At 38.4% G+C, this 23,137-nt stretch overlaps 1 protein-coding gene across 2 annotated transcripts in view; it reads left to right on the top strand.

Annotated features, from left to right (window-relative positions):
- Window positions 1-22,182, top strand: part of EXPH5 (exophilin 5) — a 63,747-nt gene extending 41,565 nt beyond the window's left edge. The window contains exons 4-6 of one of the 2 annotated variants that reach the window (XM_083362640.1): window positions 7,308-7,365; window positions 12,543-12,654; window positions 15,142-22,182. In XM_083362640.1, coding sequence (XP_083218766.1) covers window positions 7,308-7,365; window positions 12,543-12,654; window positions 15,142-19,895 — 4,924 coding nt within the window. In that variant the 3' untranslated portion in view covers window positions 19,896-22,182. Of the gene's footprint in view, window positions 1-7,307; window positions 7,366-12,536; window positions 12,655-15,141 lie in introns of those variants that run through there. The other variant, XM_083362639.1, reaches the window with a different exon arrangement.
- Window positions 22,183-23,137: the final 955 nt, after the last annotated feature.

The raw sequence follows: 23,137 nt of genomic DNA, 5'->3' as shown, positions 1-23,137 counted from the left end.
CTGCCTGAGCAGGGGGTTGGACTAGAACAGGGCTTTTCAACCAGTGGTACGGGTACCACCTGTGGTACATTGGCACCTGGCAGGTGGTACGTGACGATCCTAGAAAAGTGGTAGCGGGGGAGGGGAATGAGCTGAATCAGTGGCAGCACCGCACAAGCCTGAGCAAGAGACGGCTGGAGCTGCAGGGCTGTCAGGGCTCAGCGGAAGTGCCAGGATCAGCGTCAGGCTCCAGCTGGAGCTCGACGCTGATCCTGGCGCTTCTGCTGAGCCCAGAAGAAGTGCCGATCAGCTGGAATGTTGCAGCATCTCCAGGGTCTTATGATTTACATTCAGATGCTTGGCAACTGATTCATATTTATGATGGTCACAGTGTCCCAGGGTCATGTGAAGTGACCAAAACCTGCTGCAACCACCCAGCAGGTGGGAATAAAAACTAAACACCCCCACCCAATCCCCGCTGCCAATCCTCAACAGTTGTGAGTCGAGGACTACCTGTACTTCATAACTTTTTTCCCTTTTTTTGTCAACAAGTTTTTGACACCTTACTAGGTGACTGGTGGTACTCAGATGTTGCCATACCCTAAAAGTTGTACAATGGGTGAAAAGGTTGAAAAGCCGTGGACTAGAAGACCTCCAGGGTCCCTTCCAACTCTCTTACTCTGAGAGGAACATTTCAGTAGCTTTTTAGTAGCCTTGACTCCAGAAACCCTCCATACCAATCCATCCATCCTGTCCATCTAACTCAAAATGGTCTCCTCTGAGACCAGTTCTCCAGAGATCTTTTCCCTTTGCCTGTAACACCTCTTCTTCGTGAGCTACATTGGCTTCCGGTTGCCCTCCGGGTGAGATTCAAGGTGCTGGTAATGACCTATAAAGCCCTAAACGGCTTGGGTCCGGACTATCTAAGGGAACACCTGCTGCCGGCATCATCTTCCCATCGTCCTGTGCGCCCCCACAGGGACGGCCTTCTCAGGGTACCGCCGGTTAATGAATGCCGGCGGGTTATTCCCAGGGGAAGGGCGTTCTCTGTGGGTGCGCCTGCCCTATGGAACCAACTATCCACAGAACTTAGGACTGCCGCCGACCTTCGCTCATTTCGCCGGGACCTGAAAACTTGGCTTTTCGAGCTGTTTGGTCCAGACTGTGGGGTTGTTAATTTAACTGGGTTTTAGATTTACTCTTGGGGCTTGAATTTAATTTAATTGTTTTATTTGTTTTTAATTTTTTGTATTCATGGTTTTAACTGCCCTGTAAACTGCCCTGAGTCCTACGGGAATAGGGCGGTATACAAATCCAATAAAATAAATAAAATAAAATAAAATAAATAAATATCTGCTACTTTCTTGTAGAGAAGCCAGAGTGAAAGCTGAACCTGTGCCTGGAAAGTAGGAGCTCATTTCCCCTGACTACCTTTTTTTTTTTTTACTTAAAGCCTTTGGCGAAGTCCATAATCATTTCTTACTCCATCTTTTGCCATGCACTTTTGTCTGTTGGATGTTAGTAACTCAGTGTAGTAATTCAGGGTTGGGGAGCTGGAAACATATTTCTTGAGGTCATCATGAGATGAATGTATTTTACTGACTTAAGGAAGTACAGGTAGTCTTTGACCTATGACCACAGTCGACCCCAAAATTTCGGGTGCTAAGCAAGGCAGTTGCTCAGTGAGTTTTGCCCCATTTTATGACTTTTCTTGCCACAGTTGGTAAGTGAATCACTGCAGTGGTGAAGTTACTAACACATTTGTTAAGTGAATCTAGCTTCCCCATTGACTTTGCTTGTCAGAAAGTCATAAAAGAGGATCACGTGACCCTGGGACACTGCAACCGTCATAAATATGAGTCTGTTGCCAGGCGTCCGGGGAGGCTGCAACTCTTTTAAGTGTGAAAAATGATTGTAAATCGCATTTTTTCAGTGCCGTTGTAACTTCGAACAGTCGCTAAACAAATGGTTGTAAGCCGAGGACTACCTATCCTGAACCCTGTTCTGGGGCAGGGTGCCTCCATCTTCTAGGAGTACCAGGGCTGCTGCCTTTAAACAGATCTTACATGAAGGAAATCTTAGGGATGAAAAGGAAACTTAAGCTTTTGATTTTCTGTCTGAGAAGCTTAGGAATAAACGGGCAGCTGTAAAATGTTCTGAGGACTTTTCTCTCAGCTGAAACCACAGATCTGCAGGTGTAAAAAAAAAACCTAGCCGGGTTTTCCTATCTGTCCATCAGTTTCCCCCGCTAATAATAATAATAATAATAATAATAATAATAATAATAATAATAATAATAATAATAATAATAATATTGCAGGCACTTGGACCTTTCAACTTGTTCTTCCCTGCCTGCGAGCACATTACAAATAAATGACATAGCAATCTGGGAGGGAAAATTCATTCAGACACCTCAAGCATGCCAACAAGCCAGTTTATACTTGCTGCTGGAGCATAATAAAGCGAGCTTCCGTGAATACACAATTGGCTCCCGAAGGACGAAGAGAGAGGCTGGCGACGAAGGGGTCGCGAAGGGTCTGAAGTGTGAATTGCAAACCGCCGAAAGAGCCCGGAAGGTTTCGCTTTGAAAGGCAAAAGTGCAAGTAAAGAAAAGAGAACCGGCCATGTGAGTGGCAAGACAAACTTGTTACTGGCAAGGAAAGTGTTGACGTGGTAAGCAAAACCCCTTTCAACACGGAGAGGTGGGCGGGAGAAAGTGCACCTTCGGTCTGTCTGCATATTGCAGGGGATTTTAACTAGAACTCCAGCTTGTCCTACTTTGCTCCGTTAAGCAATGTGCTTCATTTTCACTGTGTTTACTATGAAATTAAGTTAATCATCGGATGGCACTGAAAGTGGGGTGGGGGTGGGGTAAGGACTGTCCTTTGTGTTTAGTCTGGTTACATTTATCTCTCCTCAGTTTTACGGTTCTTCTATCTTGATTCTGTTGCTTATCCTTTATGCCAGGGCTCTTCAAACTTGGCCCTTTTATAACTTGTGGACTTCAACTCCCAGAATTCCTTAGCCAGACACACTGTCTGAGGAATTCTGGGAGTTGAAGTCCACAAGTCATAAAAGGGCCAAGTTTGAAGACCCCTGCTTTATGCCCTCTAAAACCATGGCATCTATTTTTTTTTATTTGGGTTTGTGATTAAGTAAATAGCCACCAGGAAAAGGTAGCATGCCCAGTTAATTTCCTTGGTGCGTTTTAAAATAGTGAAATTAAAGAACGGATTAGTCCAGTGACACTATATTGATTAAAAATGTTTACGGCAAGTATAAGTTGTGCTGGCAGCGTCTGTGTAGGGTGCTGTTGTTGTTGTTGTTGTTATTTCCCCCCCTCTTCTGTAAGTATGGTCTCTCTCGACAGTTAGCAGACCTGTGAAAGAAAAATTAGGCAATGAACATTTCTATAGATTTAAAGATTACAGGATGAGATTAAATTCATTACTCTTGTTAATTTCATTTCACCAGCTTGGATAGATAACAGTTCCAAGTGAAACAGTATTAAAAGCACTCACCTTATAAGCAATTTTCACATCTGCTTAGCCTGACTCTGAAAGGACCCAGCCGTTTTATTGGATTTAACCTGTGTTCTGCCTGGATAAACTGAGTGGGACTAGCCAGCTGTTGAACTAATATTCAGTTAATAATTGATTTATTATTTTTAATGTTAGGAATGTATAACTTCCCACTGTGAGGAATTAAAGATTTTTTTTCTGCCTTCTAATAACTATGAGATGAGTGAAAATTCAGTAAATGGATTTTTCTCTCTCTGGGAAATGGCTAAAAGGACATTTGCTTGATCACAGGGGAAGCAAGAAGCTGCATTATCTGGACAGCCTGCCTGGTTTAAGGCAGAGCTTCTTAGTGTAATTCCTGAAAAGCAGTTATAAAAAGGCTCACAAGAGCTTTAATATTTAATATTTGTAATTTGCTTGCCACAACTCATACCAACTGAGGCCATCAATATCTCTAACTATCGATCTACAGAAAAGCCATAGGAGCAATAAGTTTAAATGTTGAATCATTTACTCGGCCTCAAATACCTCCCTGTCAAAGGAATCTAAACTATATCCCACTCACAAACTTTCAAGGATTTGTATTAGTTGCCAAACAAAAAAAGCAAGGATTGTAAAAATGAGTCTAGTCAAACTGCCTTCCTGGAGGTGGAGGAAGCATACATTTGTAACTTCCCATTAAGTGGGGAGAGGTATGGTCTGTGTATAATTTCCTTTAGAGAAGTATACAGATAGTCCTTGACTTATAACCGTTCATTTAGTGACCATTCAAAATTACAACAGCACTGAAAAAAGTGACTTATGACCGTTTTTCACACAAGTGTTGCAGCATCCCCATGGACATGTGATCAAAATTTAGATGCTTGGCAACTGACTCATATTTATGACGGTTGCAGTGTCCCAGGATCATGTGATCACTTTTTGAGACAAGCAAAGTCAATGGAGAAGCCAGATTCATTTAGCAACTGTGTTACTAACTTAACAACTGCGATGATTCACTTAACTGGCAAGAAAGGTTATAAAATGGGGCAAAAATTGCTTAACAAATGTCTCATTCAGCAACAAAAAATTTGGGTTCAATTGGAGTCATAAATCAAGGACTGGCTGTACTGTAGGAATACCAAATTTTGCAGAAGTTCAAATAACTATTTAGCAGGATGGGAAAATCAGAAATGAAACAATTTTTGGGAATTGGGCTTGCCAATTACGTTATGGAAGTTAAAAAGGGATAAAACTTGAAAAAAGTGGGAGACATTAAAAGGAATGGCTGGAATCCTGAGTTTTCAAATTCCATTCTGCAACATGTTGTTTTACACTTAGCTTTCATGTGTTTTGGATATACATGCCAGTGTTTGTTTTTCTCTGTCAAAGTTTATTCTGCCAATCCTACATATGTCTGTGTGGATAGGTATCAGTATCAGTATGAGGTGCTTCTAAACCAGCTAGAAAATAGAAATATAAAGACCAGGAAAAATGTTTGCTGGGAGTGCTTAAATGGATCCCGAAACTTACTTCAAAATAACCATCTTATGCTCCTCTTGAGCTGTGAGTCATGACTTGCCAAACTTTTATCATTCCATTTCTATAGGATTAAACATCAAAAAGCAGACTTTGCTAAATAAAAGCCAAAGAGGAAGGTAGTGAGACAGTCCCAATCTAGCTGAAGACCTCTTGAAATTAATTAATCCAACTTTTTTTAAAAAAACCCCAATAAGTATTATTTTTAGGGCTTTCTAAGTTGCATTATCTTGAACTGCTTGATAGTTTCCACTGCACAATATTTAAAAAAAAATATATTTAGGTATTGTTTAGAAAAGGATTCACATAATTTCCATTGGAAAGGAGGCAACTAGTGTCCTTCCAGGTTTTCCTTAATAATAACATCCAGCAGACTTCACTGTTGTCTATAGGCTTTCTGGGAATTCTAGCACACTGTTGAGTAAGGCATGAATATATTTGTGCTAATTGTGGTACAGCAAGTCCATATTCCTGCCTGTTGGCTACCTGCCTGTTAGCTAGCCTGCTCATTAGAGTAGCCTGGATAAAAATTGCAGTGTGGGTGGGCCTCATAAGTGCTATAATGTGGATGAGCTCCAAAAATTGCTTTCTAGTTCAAGGCTTTTAGGGAAAGTTTTATTCTAAATGTGATACGTCTATTTTAGGACTTGCAATACAGTTTTCATCTATTTTCTATGTCCACATGGCAAGGGTCTGCTTTCATTTTCAGCTCTGAGGGTCAGAAAGAATCTCTGTGAGTGCCACAAAAGAAGGGCACAGGAATGTATGCAAAATGCTCTGGTGATGTTGTTTTTTTTTTCCTGAGCATGAAATGGTTCAACATCACAATTGTTGCAGGTTCAGGATGGGTTGTCTGTTATTGGAAATTTTCCAATCATTCCAGAAATGCTTTTAGTTTGAAGCACCTGTTTTCTATTAAAAACAGGTGTTTCCACCTTGAATTATTGCTATTTGGAGCTTGAAACTTTTCCAGAGCAGTCAGAACAACATTACAAATGTTTCAAACATGGAGCAGGGTGTTCTGAACAGTACAGTACATTTGAAATGTTTTGAATCTGAAGGACTTTGTGCCTCACTCCTCAAGGGCTGCCATTTACCTATCCCTAGGTCAGGGGTCGGCAACCTCGGCTCTTTTATGACTCGTGGACTTCAACTCCCAGAATTCCTGAGCCAGCATAGGCTCAGGAATTCTGGGAGTTGAAGTCCACGAGTCATAAAAGAGCCGAGGTTGCCGACCCCTGACCTAGGTTGTAATATTTCTATAACTTTTCTATACACAGATGGAATAATTATTCTTGGTTAAATATAATTGTGCATCATAACTATGGTAAAATCGATGTTAACTTTGTTGCCATGGACTTTTGGATAGACAAAAGAGTTTGAACTGAGATGTATTATTAATCAGTTACAAAGATGTGATCAGCATCCAGAAGGAATCTAAAGTAAGCATCTCTATCATTCTATATGAATAATATACATTCTTCAAAAATTTAGATTACGGTTATACCAGGATTATTCTAGTCCAGATTGTAGTAATTATTTTATTCCAAATCAGCATAAATGCATTATAGTATGCTTTTTCACATGCTAAAAACTGTTGCAGTATCACCATTATGGTGACCTATTCTATTTTATAATAAAGACATAATGAAGAAAATGTGAATTCATAATATAATATGAATTATAATATTACAACAGCACACTATAACACTATAACATTATAGTGTTGTTGAGATTTTTGTATTATTTTGTATTATTTTGTATATTTGCATTAGCAAATATCCTGAAATTCTCCTGGACTTAAGAAATGTCAGAATCATTAAATGGATGTAATAAAACTGTAATTTCTATAAATACTGATATCCATGGCAGGAAACTTTACATCCCTACAATGATAGCCAAGATGTATAGTCTACAATGCTAAACAAAATCTAATTGTACTATGGCTTACATGCATGAATTAAGCTAATAGTGTTCAATTAATAAAGCATTGCTATTTAACAAATCAGAATAGTGTTTTCTATGAATCCAGTAAGGAAAATAAAAATAAACACTTAATTCATGTGAAATTCAATTTTATGAATGCCTGTTTTAATATCCATTGTGTATTATAGAACTTATTCCAAAAAGATAAGCTGAGGATTGCGATGGAATCTTACTATCTTATCAGGGTGGTTTAATGTGAAATTTCTTGATATTCATGGAATTATATAGTTTTCAATTCTGATTCTGATTGGCATGACTTGATGCATGCAGTGATAAATTAACACTTCAAATTCTTCTTTACAGATATGACCACATGACTTCGGGTGCCCACACATCTTTCAAAGCAGAAGAAATGGCAACGGTCGGTCATTTAATAGTTTTATGATCCAAGTACTGGAAGCAATATTATTCATTTAATATTTGCTTCCTTGTGTTTCAGAATCTAAGTGATGATCAAGACATGATAATACGGCACATTTAATACAGTACACTGGGGAGCATTGCCAATTTGACCCTAACTTATTGAAACTTCTTTAAAGGATAAGAAAGATACTAAATTAGCAGGAAGGAGTCTTCGTATTGGCCCGTTCTACCAGGTCACATAGAGTGGGCATACTCCAGATCCCTTTCCTTAAATGTTGCCATCTGGTGTGATCTCAGATGCACGCCTTCTTCATAGCCACTCCAAAACTTTTAAACAGGTCCCATCTGAGATTCAGCTCCCCATCCCCCTATGCTTTTAGCTTTCCAGAAGGCCATGAAGACCTGGCTCTTCTCCCAAACATTGAGCTAAGATGAAGTTGAGTTGGGAAGCAACAGTATGGGTGGTTCTGGTGCCTGGTGGGAAGGGTATGAGCCATATTATTGTTCTTATTGGTTTCTGAATGTACAGAGCGCAGACACTTTATTATTACATTTGTATCTTCTGTGGGGTAAGGGTGGAATAAATATGGTCTGCCTTATCCTTTTTCATGTGGTAAGTTAGATGAAAACTTAAATATTTTCCATTGGTTTAAATATTCCCACTGAGTTTCATGGCTATGTGAAGATCAGAAGTCTTTATCCTATTCAATCAATCACTACACCAGAATTGCTCTTAATAGATGAAATTAAAAAAACCTGATTGTATAGTGCCTGTTCTTTATGAAACCCAGTTGAGTAATGTAGTTACAGGTAGTCTTCAACTGACAAGCATTCATTTAGTGACCATTTGAAATTACAACAGCACTGGAAAAAGTGATTGACAGCAATCCTTGCACTTAGGACCATTACAGCATTCCCACAGTCATGTGATCATAATTTGGGTGCTTGGCAAGCAACATGTGGTTGCAGCATCCTGGGGTCATGTGATCACCATTTGCAACCTTCCCAGATGAACTCCAACAAGAAATGTCAATGGGGGAAGCTGAATTTGTTTAATGATCATGAGATTCACTTAGCAACTGCAGTGATTCGCTTTACCAAGGCAAAATAAAGGCCATAAAATAGGGCGTGATTTAACAACCACCTTGCTTAGCAATGGAAATTCTGGTTCCAGTTAGGGTTCTAAATCAAGAACTACCTGTAGGAATTGCACTTTCATTGATGCCATTTAAAGAAAATAAAAAATAAAATATAAGTTCTGTATCCAATTTCCCAGTCCCTTTTAAATATGTAATACAGGGTTAAAGTTTAGAACTAACATACTCTGGTGAGTATGCATGAACAAGATCTTTTGACTCTATTCCAAAAGTTGTGATGTCAGCAGAAAGAGGATGTAGAAGAACAGTTTTCTTATGGCACCAACATATAATATTTGTGATACAATGAGTAAATTTTAAAAAATATATCTAGCATTATTATTATTATTATTATTATTAAAAATTTCATTTCTATATTGAACAGTGTGTTGTCTAGGTATACAGGTATTAAGATCTAATCATCACATCCATAATCTTATCAAGATTCAATCATATACTAAGATAAATAGCAATCAGAATATTAAAAATGGTATTACCCACATTAACATTAGTTATATAACAATCAAATTATTTACTAATCAATTATAAGTCTTGTTTACATAATCCACATATTCTCATTCCCAACTTTCTAACCTCTGCTTTTGTCAACTAGCCATTGGTAAAATAAATCCCATGTCATATAATATTCTGTTTCTTCTATTTCTTTAATTTTCAATGTTAACCTATCCATTTCTGCACATTCCAGTATTTTTTAAATTATATTCTCTTCTAGCCTTTTTTATTTAAATAAAGCCCACTGTTTTATTAATTAGTTATAATTGTTACTTTGTTCTGATCTCATCTTTGGTTTCATCTTTCATCCTCCAATTCTGTTATTTGTATTGTTGTTTCCATTATTTTATTTTTTATGAATTGCTTGTGAACCTTTTAAGGATGAATGGGAAACAAGATAAAAATGTATAAATTTAAAACAATTGCTTAAACATCCTTAGGCTATTAGGGGTTTTTTTGTTCTCTCTTCCACTCATAAGATTTCACTGGTGGGGACAGAGAAACAAACATTGTTTTGACATGAAGAAAATGGTCCCATAGAATGAAGGAGATGCTCTTCAGGTGTTTTCTTCTGTTTGTAGCTCTGATTTTGTTGTTGTTGTTGTTATGTCGTACATGTAAGTACACCCAGTCACTGTCACTGACTGTTGTCAAGGCCAAGTCATAATTCTAGACTCTCTTGATGACTACAGTGCATATGCCATAACTGCAAGATATCTATAAGCCTTGAATTAGGAGCACAATTCTTTCACGTTAGGGCTTTAGGGACCTAGAGCGCAGGTCTGCAACCTGCGGCTCCGGAGCCGCATGCGGCTCCCAGTCCTCTGCCATGTGGAGTCCAAAAAAAAAAGTGGGACTAAAAAAGTTCAACCAATCAATTCAAATATGCAGGGTAGGTGCATATCTCGCCTTGGCTCCACTCTTCAGTCAAACCCTGTTCTGCACATGCGCGCATGTATGCGCATGTGCACACATTTTTTGCGGCTCCCAGTTTTTCCTTTTGTGAGGGAACCGGTTCCGAGTGGCTCTTTCACTGTTTCAGGTTGCTGACCCCTGACCTAGAGAGAAATTACTCTACCCACCTGGGCTTGTCATGATCCTCTTCATTTTAAAAGAACTGTCGGACCGTCCTTGGAAATCATCAACACAGTTGGTTCAGTAGTCTGACCTTAATCTAATATGTACAGTGATTCCCTCATTTGTGGGCCAAAGACTAAAGTCTGCCTTTAAAAATTAAGGTTACCTTTTGGAAATATATCATATTGGCTCCTTCCCCTAAATATTGTCATCTAATGGGAACCAAGAAGCATGCCTTTTCTGTGGCAGACCCTGCCCTATGGAACATCTTGCCCTTTGAAGTTAGCCAGCCCTTCTACCAGTTCTGGGCCCGTTCTGGGCCTGGGCAACAAAAAATTAGTTACCGGTTCTGCTGATGTGATGCGAACCAGCTGAATCCCACCACTGCTTTATACCCTTTTAGCCTTTTGTAAGGCTTTTAAAGACCTGGCTTTTCCCTCCAAATATTGGGAAAAGATTACATGATGGCATGTCAGCATGGATTGGCCCCAGGTTTTTGTATTTATAATGCTTTATGTTTTAAATTGGTTGGGTTTTATAATTTTTTGAGGGATTTATATGTCTTTTAATAGTTGATTGAGAGCCACTCAGAGTTGCCTGAAATATGAGTGGCTGTATTAAGTGTTTTAAATAAATGAGTAAAATATTGTATTTGTCGAAACTGGGAGATGGCTTTCAACTGTGGTTGCCACCTGCTATTCCTGCTAAAGTCTTCTGTAAGGTGCAGGCACTGAAGAATTCCTGAACATTGACATGTTCAGGGCAATTTGATTCCTAAACTCTGCTGACTAAACAGAATGGAAAGCAGGGCAAATTTAATTACTTAAGTAGCCTGTAATGGCAAGGAAGATACCTAGAAGTTGCTTTGAGAGCAGATGAAGATGTTGGTTGCCTGTTGCATATGTACATAACTCTGGTGTATATCCCCTGCTTTAATCCAGAGAAATTGTGCCTCAGGGATTAGAAGTTGAAGATAAAAGGTAAAGGTAAAGGTTCCCCCGCACATGCATGCTAGTCGTTTCCGACTCTAGGGGCCGGTGCTCATCTCCATTTCAAAGCCGAAGAGCCAGCGCTTGTCCGAGGATGTCTCCGTGGTCATGTGGCCGGCATGACTAGACGCCAAAGGCGCATGGAACGCTGTTACCTTCCCACCACAGTGGTCCCTATTTTTCTACTTGCATTTTTACGTGCTTTTGAACTGCTAGGTTGGCAGAAGCTGGGACGAGTAACAGGCGCTCACTCTGTTACGTGGCACTCGGAATTCGACCCGCCAAACTGCCGACCTTCCGATCAACAAGCTCAGCGTCCCAACCCACTGAGCCACCGCGTCCCTTAGAAGTTGAAGATACATCCCTCTAATACTGTTGTCAATGTGGAGTGTGGGTTTGTAGTGTGTTTGACTAGAACACTACTATCTGTACAAAAAAGAGAATTTGAGGGAAGATCAATAATTTTTAAAAAAATGGGGGGGGGACTTTAAAATGCTATCATGGGTAGGAGACTGAAATGTAGCCAAAGTTGTTGAGGGGGGAAAAGAGGAGGAGGGAGAAAGATTGTGTATGTGGTTGCTACTTTGAGTTATTTGTAAAAATAATAAAGATGGGGAGGGTGGGAGGGAGGGGGGACGGAAGGAAGGCATGGCTAAACCAAATTTTAAGCCTGATCAGACTAAAGAATACAATACTTATTTATTTGTTTGCTTCTTGCTTGCTTGTTTATTTATTTGTATCCTGCCTGTATTATTTTTACAAACTACTCAACGTATCCAACATACCTTCCTCCTATTTTCCCCACAACAACCCTGTAAAGTGAGTTGTGCTGTGAGAGAGTGACTGGCCCAAGGTTACCCAGCTGGCTTTTATGGCTAAGATTGGATTTGAACTTACAGTCTCCTGCTTTCTCTAATAGTGCTTTAATTACAAGATCAAAGTTCTGTATCGCAAGAGTCCATGAAGATGTTTGATTATAGTCGGTTAACAAAATATTGTTGGTTCTTGGACCCAGTGTTATAATATACCTGAATTGGTATTTTTCTCTCAATTATATACTAGAAATAAGGAAAGCATTTATTTAGAAAAATTATTGATATTTGTATAGTTTAATTTAATTTTGATAAATCCAAGAAGATTTTTTCCCATTCAAGAAGAGCATGCCTATTCATTCAGAAAATTGCTTTTCAACAATTATGAGAAACCATAATTATGAATTTCTACTCCGTATTTGTTGCAGATGTAGTCAATTTATGCATCATTTGCTTTAATTGGAGAGTTTAGAGCTAAATTAAGGTTTACTAAAGCAGTTTATCTGAAAAAATAGAATAATGTGCAAGTATTGAAATAATGCTACCTCTAGCCATAAAAGATAGTTGTAATAAGAGACAGGTATTTATTAGCTTTGCTTGGTTGAAAAAAAAAATTATTTTCTTCATCTGTTCTCTTCATAGACCCAGATATGCAATTCCTCTTTGCCCTCTACAAATAAATGCCTCGATGCAAACATCGCTGATGTGATGGACAGCACATCAACATGGAATGAGGAGCTGGAAAATGAGCTTTTAAAAGGTAAATTCATATCCCTGCTCCGCATTGACCTGCAAACTTGGGTATGAAAGTGCTAAAACTGTATAAAACATTCTTATATACAGGTAGTCCTCAATTAACTATAGTAACTAAGTGACTTGGTCAAAAAGTGCAATGTCACGTGAATATAGCATTTAGCAACAGAAAATCTGGCACTTCTAGTTGCCATTAACAATGGCATGTGTCATTAAGCGTGGGTCATTAAACGAGAGTGTCACGTGATAATTATAATGCTTATTCTACAATTGTGACCTGCTGGTTTCCCATTCGGTTGTAGGAAACTTGCAAAGAAGGTTGCAAATGGTGATCACATGGCTGCAGGATACTGTGACATAATTGTGCGCTGGTGTTTTGAGTGCCTGGATTGTGATCATGTGACTGCCGGGATACTATGACTATTAAGTGTGAGGACTAGTTGTAATTGCCATTTGTTCAGCACCATTATTCAGAACAATCGCTGAATAAGTGATTGTTAAATAAGGACCACCTGTAATGCCACTATGGCCTAAGCTGGTGCTTTCCGAACGTGCTAAACTTCAGTTTCCAGTCAGTCTACTGGCAACGCTTTCCAAGAATTCTGGCAGCTGAAGTAAATGTCTCTATAGGACAATAGCCTGGGGCAGACTGCCCTGTAGTTTCTCTTAGATCCTCTGAGTGGAATAAGAAATGGATTAGTGGAATTATTACCTTCCAATTTATCTATAGCTATCCTGCTTACCTTCAGGCATTAACGCAATCTACTCAGACAAGAACTGACACTCGTAAAAAAGTTTGAGTATGTCCTTTGGTTAGCTACACTGGCACTACTGTCACTGCATGGGGACATGAATTGGGTCTCATTGTCCAGGAAGGCTACCAAGCAACCCACCACCAACCAACATACAGTAGTGGTATTAGTGTTGTTTGAAAAGACTACACTGAATTATAAGGTTGAATCAGTGTAGAATAAAAGATAGCCCTTGAAATGTAGTTCATCTTCTTCCTTGCCATCCCAGGGGGATAACTGGCTCTGCTTCCTCAAAGCTTCATCTACCCGTTATTTAACGTTGTGTATAGTTTCCGTAGTACATTCTGTGCAGCGCTTTTGTAATCCTCACTACCCACCAAGGTAAAGAAGGAAACGCACTCTCTAAAAGCAAGTGGAGAAGTTCAGATGTGGGGGCAACCTAAACAGTCTCCCCAGAAATTCCAGGACTCTCTTAAATTTTCTGATGCTTCTCCTTAATTTTTTTCTCTGAGTTAAAATATTCCTAATTTTCCTCACAGAGCAGAGACAAAAAAAATACTGTCCACTTGGGTGCTGATGTTTTCAGATTTTGAGTCCGTACAGCAGTGTTTCTCAACCTCAACAACTTTAAGATATGTGGACTTCAACTCCCCAAGGCTAGCTGAGGAATTCTAGAGGGCAAAGCCTACATATCTTAAGGTGCTCAGGTGGAGAAAACTGCCATAGACATTATGGCTAGGGATAAGATGACCTTACCAGAGTACGCAGAATAAGTCCATTATTTTCAATTTTGGGGTTGAAGATAAAGGGTAAAATAAACATTTAAAATTCCATTCATGGAGAAATGATGCCTGGCTTGATCCTTGATTTGCACTGAAAAGCACATAAAATTTCACCAACAGTATTGTCTGGTTGTTGCTGAATTTCGGTGGTGTGATTAGATGGTGCTTCAGAGGCCACAGCAAGTCATTGTAGAAGAATTAGACTTTGCTCCCTTAAGGTGTTGGTTTTTATACCTTGGTTAAATAATTGATATGAAAAAGGTTATTCTTTTCCCCCCTAAGTGAACTAAGGAATGATAGAAGCAGGCTAACACATGCAGCACAAAAAATTATAATTATACCTTGTATCCCCAAGGTGAAAATACTCAGCAAATTATTCTCTCCACATTCTTGGCAGTTAGAAAATGTTCTTGAAATGGAATTAGGTTTAATATTTAACTCAAAGGAACAGTCAGCAAGCAATTGTATATTCATTTATCCAAGTATATTGTATGGAGGCAAATTCTGCAATCTGAATATGAATTCTGCAATCTGCTTTCAACAGAATGTGCATATTTAGCTTTGAATTCAGATTAGAGAAAAATCAGTAACACACGGTGCAACATTCATGCAATCTAACTTACTAATTTTGTAATGTTTTCTATGATTTTAACCTTTTTTAACTTGTAAGAAAATTGCATTTCAATAAAAATGACAAAATTCTCATTGAATAATTTAGAGGGAAAAATTGTGTTTAATAAATGACTCTGACATTGTGTATTGAAAACTTTTAAGTATATCTGTTGTTATGTTAGTGTGTGTGTATGTGTGTGTGTGTATATATATGTGTGTGTGTATGTGTGTGTATACATATATACATATATATATGATTTTTTTGTGTAGAACAATAACTCACTGCAGGTTGATATATCTATGTCAAAATTGAAAAATAAAATTAATTCCTTCTTCTCTATTCACTAGTTTTGGACAGTTTGGATAGCCAACTGGCACAAGAACAATCTCAAGATACTATGAATACAAGGACTCCAACTAACTATGATGGTACAGCACCAGAAATCCATCATCATTCCACTGTTGTGCAACCAAATTTCCTTGGAAAAGTACAAAGAAATGACCAGAACTTGTTTTCCCCAGATAGAACAAGGACATTAAGAGCCAGAGATAAATACAAAACTTTCTTAACACCATGGAGACTCTATAACACCTATACAAAGCAACATCACATAGAAAAATATCCATATGGGGATTTGTGTGATGAAAGATCTTCTGTTTTGAAGAGAGGATTTTCTGCTTGTTCTCTTGGACATTCTTCAGAAGATAGGTTGCCATTTCCATCAGGATCATACAGTAATGGATTTGGTCCTAAGAACTTCATGTTCAAGAATAAAATGGGCAGAAGTTATTCTTTGTCTTGCCTTACAAGGCGCTCTTCTTTGATGTCTGCTGACATGTTTTCCACTGGTAGCTTACAGCACAATTTGGAAAGCAATATGGACTTCACAAAATTTAATTTCCAGCATCAGTCCAGACGGACTCCTCTTTCATCTATTATATGGAATGTGCCACAGTCTTCTAGGCATTCACTACATCCAGACAGAATTCGTAGAACACAGTCATTAATAGAATTTAACTCAGCGTTCGAGGACTTCCATCCTTGTTCTCCAGAGGAAAATACAAGGTATAAATTTTATAGGTCAAAAATGAATTATAGACAAGTAATACCAAATAAGAGCCATCCTTTATTCACTGAGAGACAAATAGACCCTCTGTGTTTCGACAGTCGGGAGAATTTTATGTTACATCCATTGAAAAATGTTTCAAAGCCATGTTACAGATACCCATCACTTCATGGTAAAATGAATTGGTCCCCAAACAACTTTCCTTTTGGAAGAACAGAGGAGTATCCTTTTAGACGTAATAATCATCAGTGTTTCAGTGATGCTAATCATGTCCCTGATGTAAACTTTGAACAGCTGATTGAGCGACGAAGTGACTATGGAAAAAAAAGAGACGTATGGCAAAGTGAACATATGCATGACCGTGCATACACAAAGAGTAGGGACCATCCAGGAAGACCAATTAACAAATTGCTTGTAAAGGGTTCAAGAGGCGTGCAAAAAGGTCCAACTTGTGTCTCAGCTGCTTTGGAGAACCAAACTGAATATGCAGTGCCCAGTCAAAGTCATTTTAGCGGGGATAGTCAAGTGCCTTCAAAGACATTTGTTAAACCCTTTCAATCCAAGAAAAACTCAAAAATGAGTGGCATGGAAGAGATGATTGGTGCTGATCAGTCAAATAAAGTGGATAGTATGGACATAAAAAAGCCAATATTAATTCAAGCATTTGGACAAGTAAAAACAAACAGTCCAACAGAATCTCAGATGCCTCCTCCGACAGTCTCTTCTCAAGTCTCTTCTCCTCCTATGAGTGTATCTCTTCATCCACCTTTTATATTAAATTCAAAAAGGCAAGCCAAGGCAAATCCCTTAAGGCGCATTGAAAACGTTTGTTTATCAAATATTCACAGTAAAAATGGCCAAAGAAATGAAGAAAACGGTACTGTAAGCAACGGTGTAAATCAAACACGTCCCCCACACCTTATTGCTAATCCTTCAAAGATGTCAATTCTTCAAAGTAACCCTCAAGAGGAGCACCGGTTGGAAACTTTGAAAGCATTTAACCCTGACAAGCTGTTAAACCCTGTTTTCATTGAAGACTCCAAAGTACTTCCAAACAATGATTTCCCAGTTTCTTATGCTGAAACACTCCATAAACCAAATAGATTTGTTAGATATTCAACTAGTAATAGTATTAGTGGCCCACCCAGCAGCAGCCCTCTCAAATCTCCTAAAACACATAAGACATTATATCAAAAATCAGCTAGTATTGATGGAAGTGATCTCTCTAAAAAACGCATCTCTCCCCTTACAAGGAAGATCCCTTTCAGAAATAAGAGGACGGGGGAGGATAGCTTAGAAGCTCATGTACCAAACAGACTTGGGAATATTTATTCAAATAAGGGAGATAAAAGCTCTTTGTTCAGCTCATCCTGCTCATCCTTAAACATATTGTCCAAAGAAATGGCTGAAGAAAAAAATAAACAAATTAAACAGTATCACATACATTTAATTCAAGCTCCCAACTGCCCATCAGGGAGTACTAATATAATTGGCAGCAAACGGGAAAAAAGAGATGAGATGCGTGGTGCAGAGAAAGCAATTTTTCTTTCTTCTGAAAACGAGGAAACGGAGGCAGAAAATCCTGTAAAGCAATATAAAACCACCAGCACATTGACAGTAAGCATAGATGAAGATAACGTAAAATACCATGAACTGATTTCAGTTTATTATACTTTACCACGGAAACATTCGCAAGCTTTGTGCAATGTCTTCCGAGGAGATAACGAAAAGGCAGATTCATCCTCATCCCTAGAAAAATCGCAGACTCCTCAAAAGCAGTATGAAGTTCGTGTCAGTATGACAACTGTAGCTTTTCCACCCAGCGTAGAAAAAGGAGAAAAAGTTATTTCTCCTGACAAAATGCCTGCTCCTGATATACAACAGGATTCAAAAAATATAAGCAATCCTATTAAAGTTCTCCAAGTTTCCAATCCCATTGTGGAAACAGCAGACGTTTCTCCAGCACATTGTTCAATGAATAATAAAAAAGAAATAGTTGTATCAGGAGCAGAAGAGCTGGGACTTGCAATTTCCAATAGGCCACCTGTGGACGGTTCTCCAGGTGGCCCCAAACTCAGCAGAAAAGAGGTTGAAACAGTTAACACCAATATTTTGTCCAACCTGCATGTTGGCAGGCACTCTTCTCCATGGACAGACTCTTCAAAACTTGATAAAAAGTTACGTCTTAACTCACTGAATTCCAAAAGTACCTCTCTGGGGGATATTTCTGTAGTTTCTTCTGCAAGAAATGGTCATAAAGGGAGTCCTGGCTATAGACAGCCATCTGCCGAAGCATCAACAAGCATTCCTCCTTCCAATTTAATTGACGTTATCCAGGATGGAAAACTCACTGCATGCCCAGAAGTCAGCACCGGAGTAAATGTCACTAAAGAAAAAATTAGAAATGCTGCAGAGATCAAAGAAAGGGCTCGTTATATATGTCGCATTATTTCTGAAAGGGGACATCGGTTTCCACCAAGAAATGAAAGTGTTAGAAATGAAACATCCATTTCAACAATCAAGATGCATTCAGCTTCCCAGAATTTAACGGTGCCAGGGGATGCTGCTTTTTCAGCTAATGCATTTATTCATCCAAAAGGGAATGTGGTAGAATGTTCGAAGCCTGAAGAGCAAGAGATGCCACAAAATCCTGCACTCCGCAAAGTTGGCACACATTTACAGAGGTCTGAAAGAGTCTTTGTAGACAATGAGAAGCTTAGCTCTAAAGGTAAGCAATCAGGTCCTACACAGGACTTGCCTGAAAGTAAGCTTGTCCTGGATAGCCTTAAAAATAAAGTTAATGACCTAGAAAAAAGGAAAAATAGGCCTTCAGTTAAAAACAAACTAGCAGCCATGTGCAGAGCAAGTCGAAAATTTTCAAATAAGAAAAGCTCAAGTCCCAAACCACACGTAAGTTGCATATTTTCACAAAACGATGCACTTTCATTAGAGAAAAGCAGCCATCATCCAATGTTGATTTCACCCGATGATTCCCAGCAAACAGGGAATGAGAATCAGAATCAGGTTTCTCTACCTGGTGAATTTGATATTCCAAGGCTGAGTAAAGTTGAAACTAAGAAATTGCAAATTAGTGAAGATAGGAGGCCTTTGACAACCTTGTGCAACCAAAAAAGAGAACATTCTGGGCAAAGTGATAAAAATATAAAGACCATCCAAAATTCTACCACCCTATTTTCAAAATCAATTATGCCTGTGCTAAACAACAATTTACAGACAGGTAGCAGAGTTTTAGAAAACAACAGCCATCCCATTTTCTCCAAATGTGCAGGAATGGATGCTTGCCCTCCAAAAAGAGGTCACTGTAATGTTGGCGAGCTTTCATCTTTTCCACTTTTGTCTGATAAACATGCATACGTGAAAAACAGTTCAAAAGCAAATATTTGTCCACTGCAAAAGTTGACTTCTCAAGCAGAATGTGACGTTTATCAAGATAGTGAGCAGTCAGACATCTTTAAAAATGTAAACCAATCCTGTGCCAAGCCAGTTCTAAATCTCAGCAAAACCCAGCGTGAACGACATTTTTCTGAATGTTCCTATACACAAAAACTCCATGATTATTTGCCCCCTAAAAACAATCTGACACAGTCTGGATATAATCGGAAATTTAAGTCCTATTCTGAACTGTTGTCCTGTGATGAAAATGAGAATTGGGACACACACAATGAGAATAATAGGAACTTTGGTTCGCGACCTATCATGTATCCCTCGATTGAATTTGGTATTTTTGGAAAAGAACAACAGCAGGCTTTCTTAGATAATATAAAGAGGTCACTCACGGAAGGGCGGTTGTGGAATCCATGTCTTTTAAAGAACTTCAGCTCTATTAAAAGGGAAGATGGGTACTCCTTAAATGGGTTGGAGCTGCTGAAATCAAGTGCTACAGAAGAACAGTTCCCAAATGAATCTTTTGATTTCCATGAAGAAGCCTCTGCATATTCTTCAGATTCTGACTCTGACACCACCACAGATGATGAATATTATCTGCACGAGTATGAGAAAGAATCAGAACTATGAGGAATTCAACAGATGTAGAAAGCGACTGCCTACTTGCTGAGTTGCTGGTTGATAGTTTATAAAAAAGTAGGGACTGAAAACTTGACTAGCTTTCTATAAATGCGCTAATTTGAACTCAGATACTAAATGGACATATTCCGCTAATCTAGTCTTCCACAATTCTGGCTTTTCTCAAATATTCTTGGAATTAAGATCCACATGTCTAGGGAATGCTCAGGTTATAGAAGCTCTGCGGAGATGTAATACATTTGGTTTTAGGGTAGGGTGCCGTATGAACTCAGTAACTGTGGCTTATAAACTGTGGTGTACTTTTTTGTGTGTTGCTTAAATCCAACCCATTGTGGTTCATTCAATAAACCATGGTGAGGTAAGCTGTAACTTAAGAGTTATCTAAACCTAGCCACTACAGTGATCAGCTCAAAAATTTGTTTTTAAATGGTAAAAAAATCACCCTAAATTTGAATCTCCAATGGCATTGGAAAGAATAAAGGAAATGTCCTACTGGTTCTTAAATGAGGTTGCCTGCTTTTGCAGAACAAGATCTCAAAGTTAACTTTGGCACATAATCTTAACACGGCTGCTTTCATCAGCAATTGAAATGTTTGCATTCAACACATCCATAGCTTTTCTGTGTTTGAACAAATTGAAATTTCTACGTTTTAGGGGAAAAGGGGAAGATTCAGCATATGTGTATATTTAATATCCTATTTGAGAATATATTCCTTGAATTGGAAAATGCGTGCTTATTAGAAATCTTATTAAAATGAAAGAAGCTACAGTACTTCAATGAGGTAACTATCCCTAAGCTTCAAATCATGCTGAAGCTATTGTAAGAGACTCTCTTATTCATAACAGTGAAACTTTAAAATACTACATGTTCACTGATTTCCACTTTAGTTTTTAAAATTAGCCTATTAATATGTACAAAATTGTTTATTCGGAAATGCTTAATACTTCGTTAAAGAAGTATATGTATGTACGGAATGTACAGTATACTTTTAAATATTCGTTTAGTATGGCAGTTACACTTGCAAGTACTTCTACAGTATATATTTTTATTTTAGCTCATGTAAATGGAACCATTCTGGTAAGATTCTAATTATCTGTTCATGTAAAAATATATTCCTTAAATGTGAATTATTTTGGAAAAAAATCTGTGCATTAATTGCGCATATGGCCTAATGAAGTTGTACAGCTTTTTGCATTGGAAAAAGACTTTGAAACTTGTAAGGCTTTATTGAAGCTTTTTTATTGAAAATAATTCTATGTGACAAGCTCAGAGTGCAGTCAAAAAGTCATGCACAGGCATATGTTTACACACATACAGTACAAAACTGTTCTTTAGTATTTTCTTTTTATGCTTTGCCTTTATGACTTTGTTCTTTTGTACATTGTAAATAGGTTGTTTGTTTTGAGATTAATTTTCAGACCATATTAACTTCTGGTGAATTTCTATTCTATGTATCCAGGCATTTTAACAGTACGCTACCTGTACAAACAAAACTGTAATCCCACTGAAGAGCAAAATTCCTTCACTGCAACCTGATCTCATTAATGCAAAAAAGTGTTTGTTACTTGCTCGCACGGGCAGGTACAATCCCATTGCAGAGCAATCAGGTTCAGACGGGGAAGGTCAATCTATATGGCAACTGAACCGCCCGTTCCAAAGTCCAGCTAGAGCAGTGTTACAGGGCTGGAACTGAGGAGCAGATGGGAAGAGAAATGTCTTAACTCCAAGACTTGTGTGTTTTCTCCCTTGTTTGGAGAACAGGATCCAGATAGTTCTAAACCTCCCAAATTCAAAAATATATAAATTTCATGGGTTTTGGACCTTAAGACTGATTTGATTGGTGGCATTTTCTAAACCATATCTTCACTGGTTACCAGAAAGGCAATTTCAGAGTGAGTGGCAGTAGACAAGTCCAAAGTATGAAAAAATGTCACTCTATTTAGAAAGCACTATATAAGAAGCCCCTTCTACAGTTTCATAGAATTTTGTTTGCAAAACAAGGCAGCAGGCAGTATATTGGATGTCTGAAACTAGGCATTTAGTTATAAATAGTTTAGAAATTTGATGTTCTTCTGTCTTATGTTGACCACCCCTGTTTTATGTGAGCCTTCCCTAGTCCTTGTGTCTTCAAGTGTGCTGGGACTACAACTCCCAGAATTCCTTGCCAGTCTATTGCAATGCAAGTATATTTAGATATAACCAGGGAAACTTTTTTTATTATTTGAAATAAGCTATTAATATTGACTACCAATATTTTAAATAAATGGACATTATTTATGACCGACTCACAAAGTGGTTTTCTTGTTTGTGTTCTGCTTTAATTTTGAATGCTTAATAAATGCTTAATTTTCAGGGCAGACATGCCTGAACAGCCTGTTTACAGTTGTGACATCAAAAATGGATTCAAGTCTTTAGAGTCAATTATTTTGTTATTACAAGATGTCATCTTCTCTTGGCTTTATGTAATATATCTAATATGTAAGAAAGAAAAGTATAATACATGTAAAAAGTGGTGCAAATAATTATCCCTATAAAACTTTAAATGGAATATACTTGGATAACATAGTACAAAACTCTAAACAGTAAACAATACATTAGATCAGTACCAAATGTTATAAACCAAATTAAGATGTAGATTCCCTCAACATCCGTGCTACTAACTTAACAATTGCAGTGATTAACTTAACGACTGTGGCATGAAAGGTCATAAAATGGGACAAAAGTTACTTAACAGATGTCTTGCTTAGCAACAGAAATTTTGGGCTCAATTGTGGAGGTGGTTGGTCTCATCTCCACACATTCGGCCCCTGCTCTCCCCACAGGTCCTTAGATTTTAATGTTTGGTTTTAATGTATTTATGGTTTAGTGCAGTGATGGCGAACCTTTTACAGACCGAGTGCCCAAACTGCAACCCAAAACTCACTTATGTATCATTGGGTGCCAGGTGGGTGTAGCCCATTGGGTGGGTGTGGCCCATTGGGGGCTGTGGCCCATTGGGGGGACGTGGCTGCGGTGGTAATGGCAGACTGGGTGGGACTAAAAAGTTCAATCAATCAATTCCAATTTTGCGAGATATTTTTTTTTCCTGTGAGAAGTTGAAATTGATTGATTGAATGAACCTTTTTTTTGCCCATGGTGGCGGAGGCCTAAAGCAAAAAGGTTTTATAAAACCCAGCTGAAGGCCTAGGAATGGGGTGACCGCGCATGCCCACAGAGAGGGCTTTGTGTGCCA

The sequence above is a fragment of the Vipera ursinii genome, assembly GCF_947247035.1.
Source record: "Vipera ursinii genome assembly, chromosome: 4".
Lineage (NCBI taxonomy): Eukaryota > Metazoa > Chordata > Lepidosauria > Squamata > Viperidae > Vipera > Vipera ursinii.
This window is presented reverse-complemented; position numbering and strand designations above follow the sequence as displayed.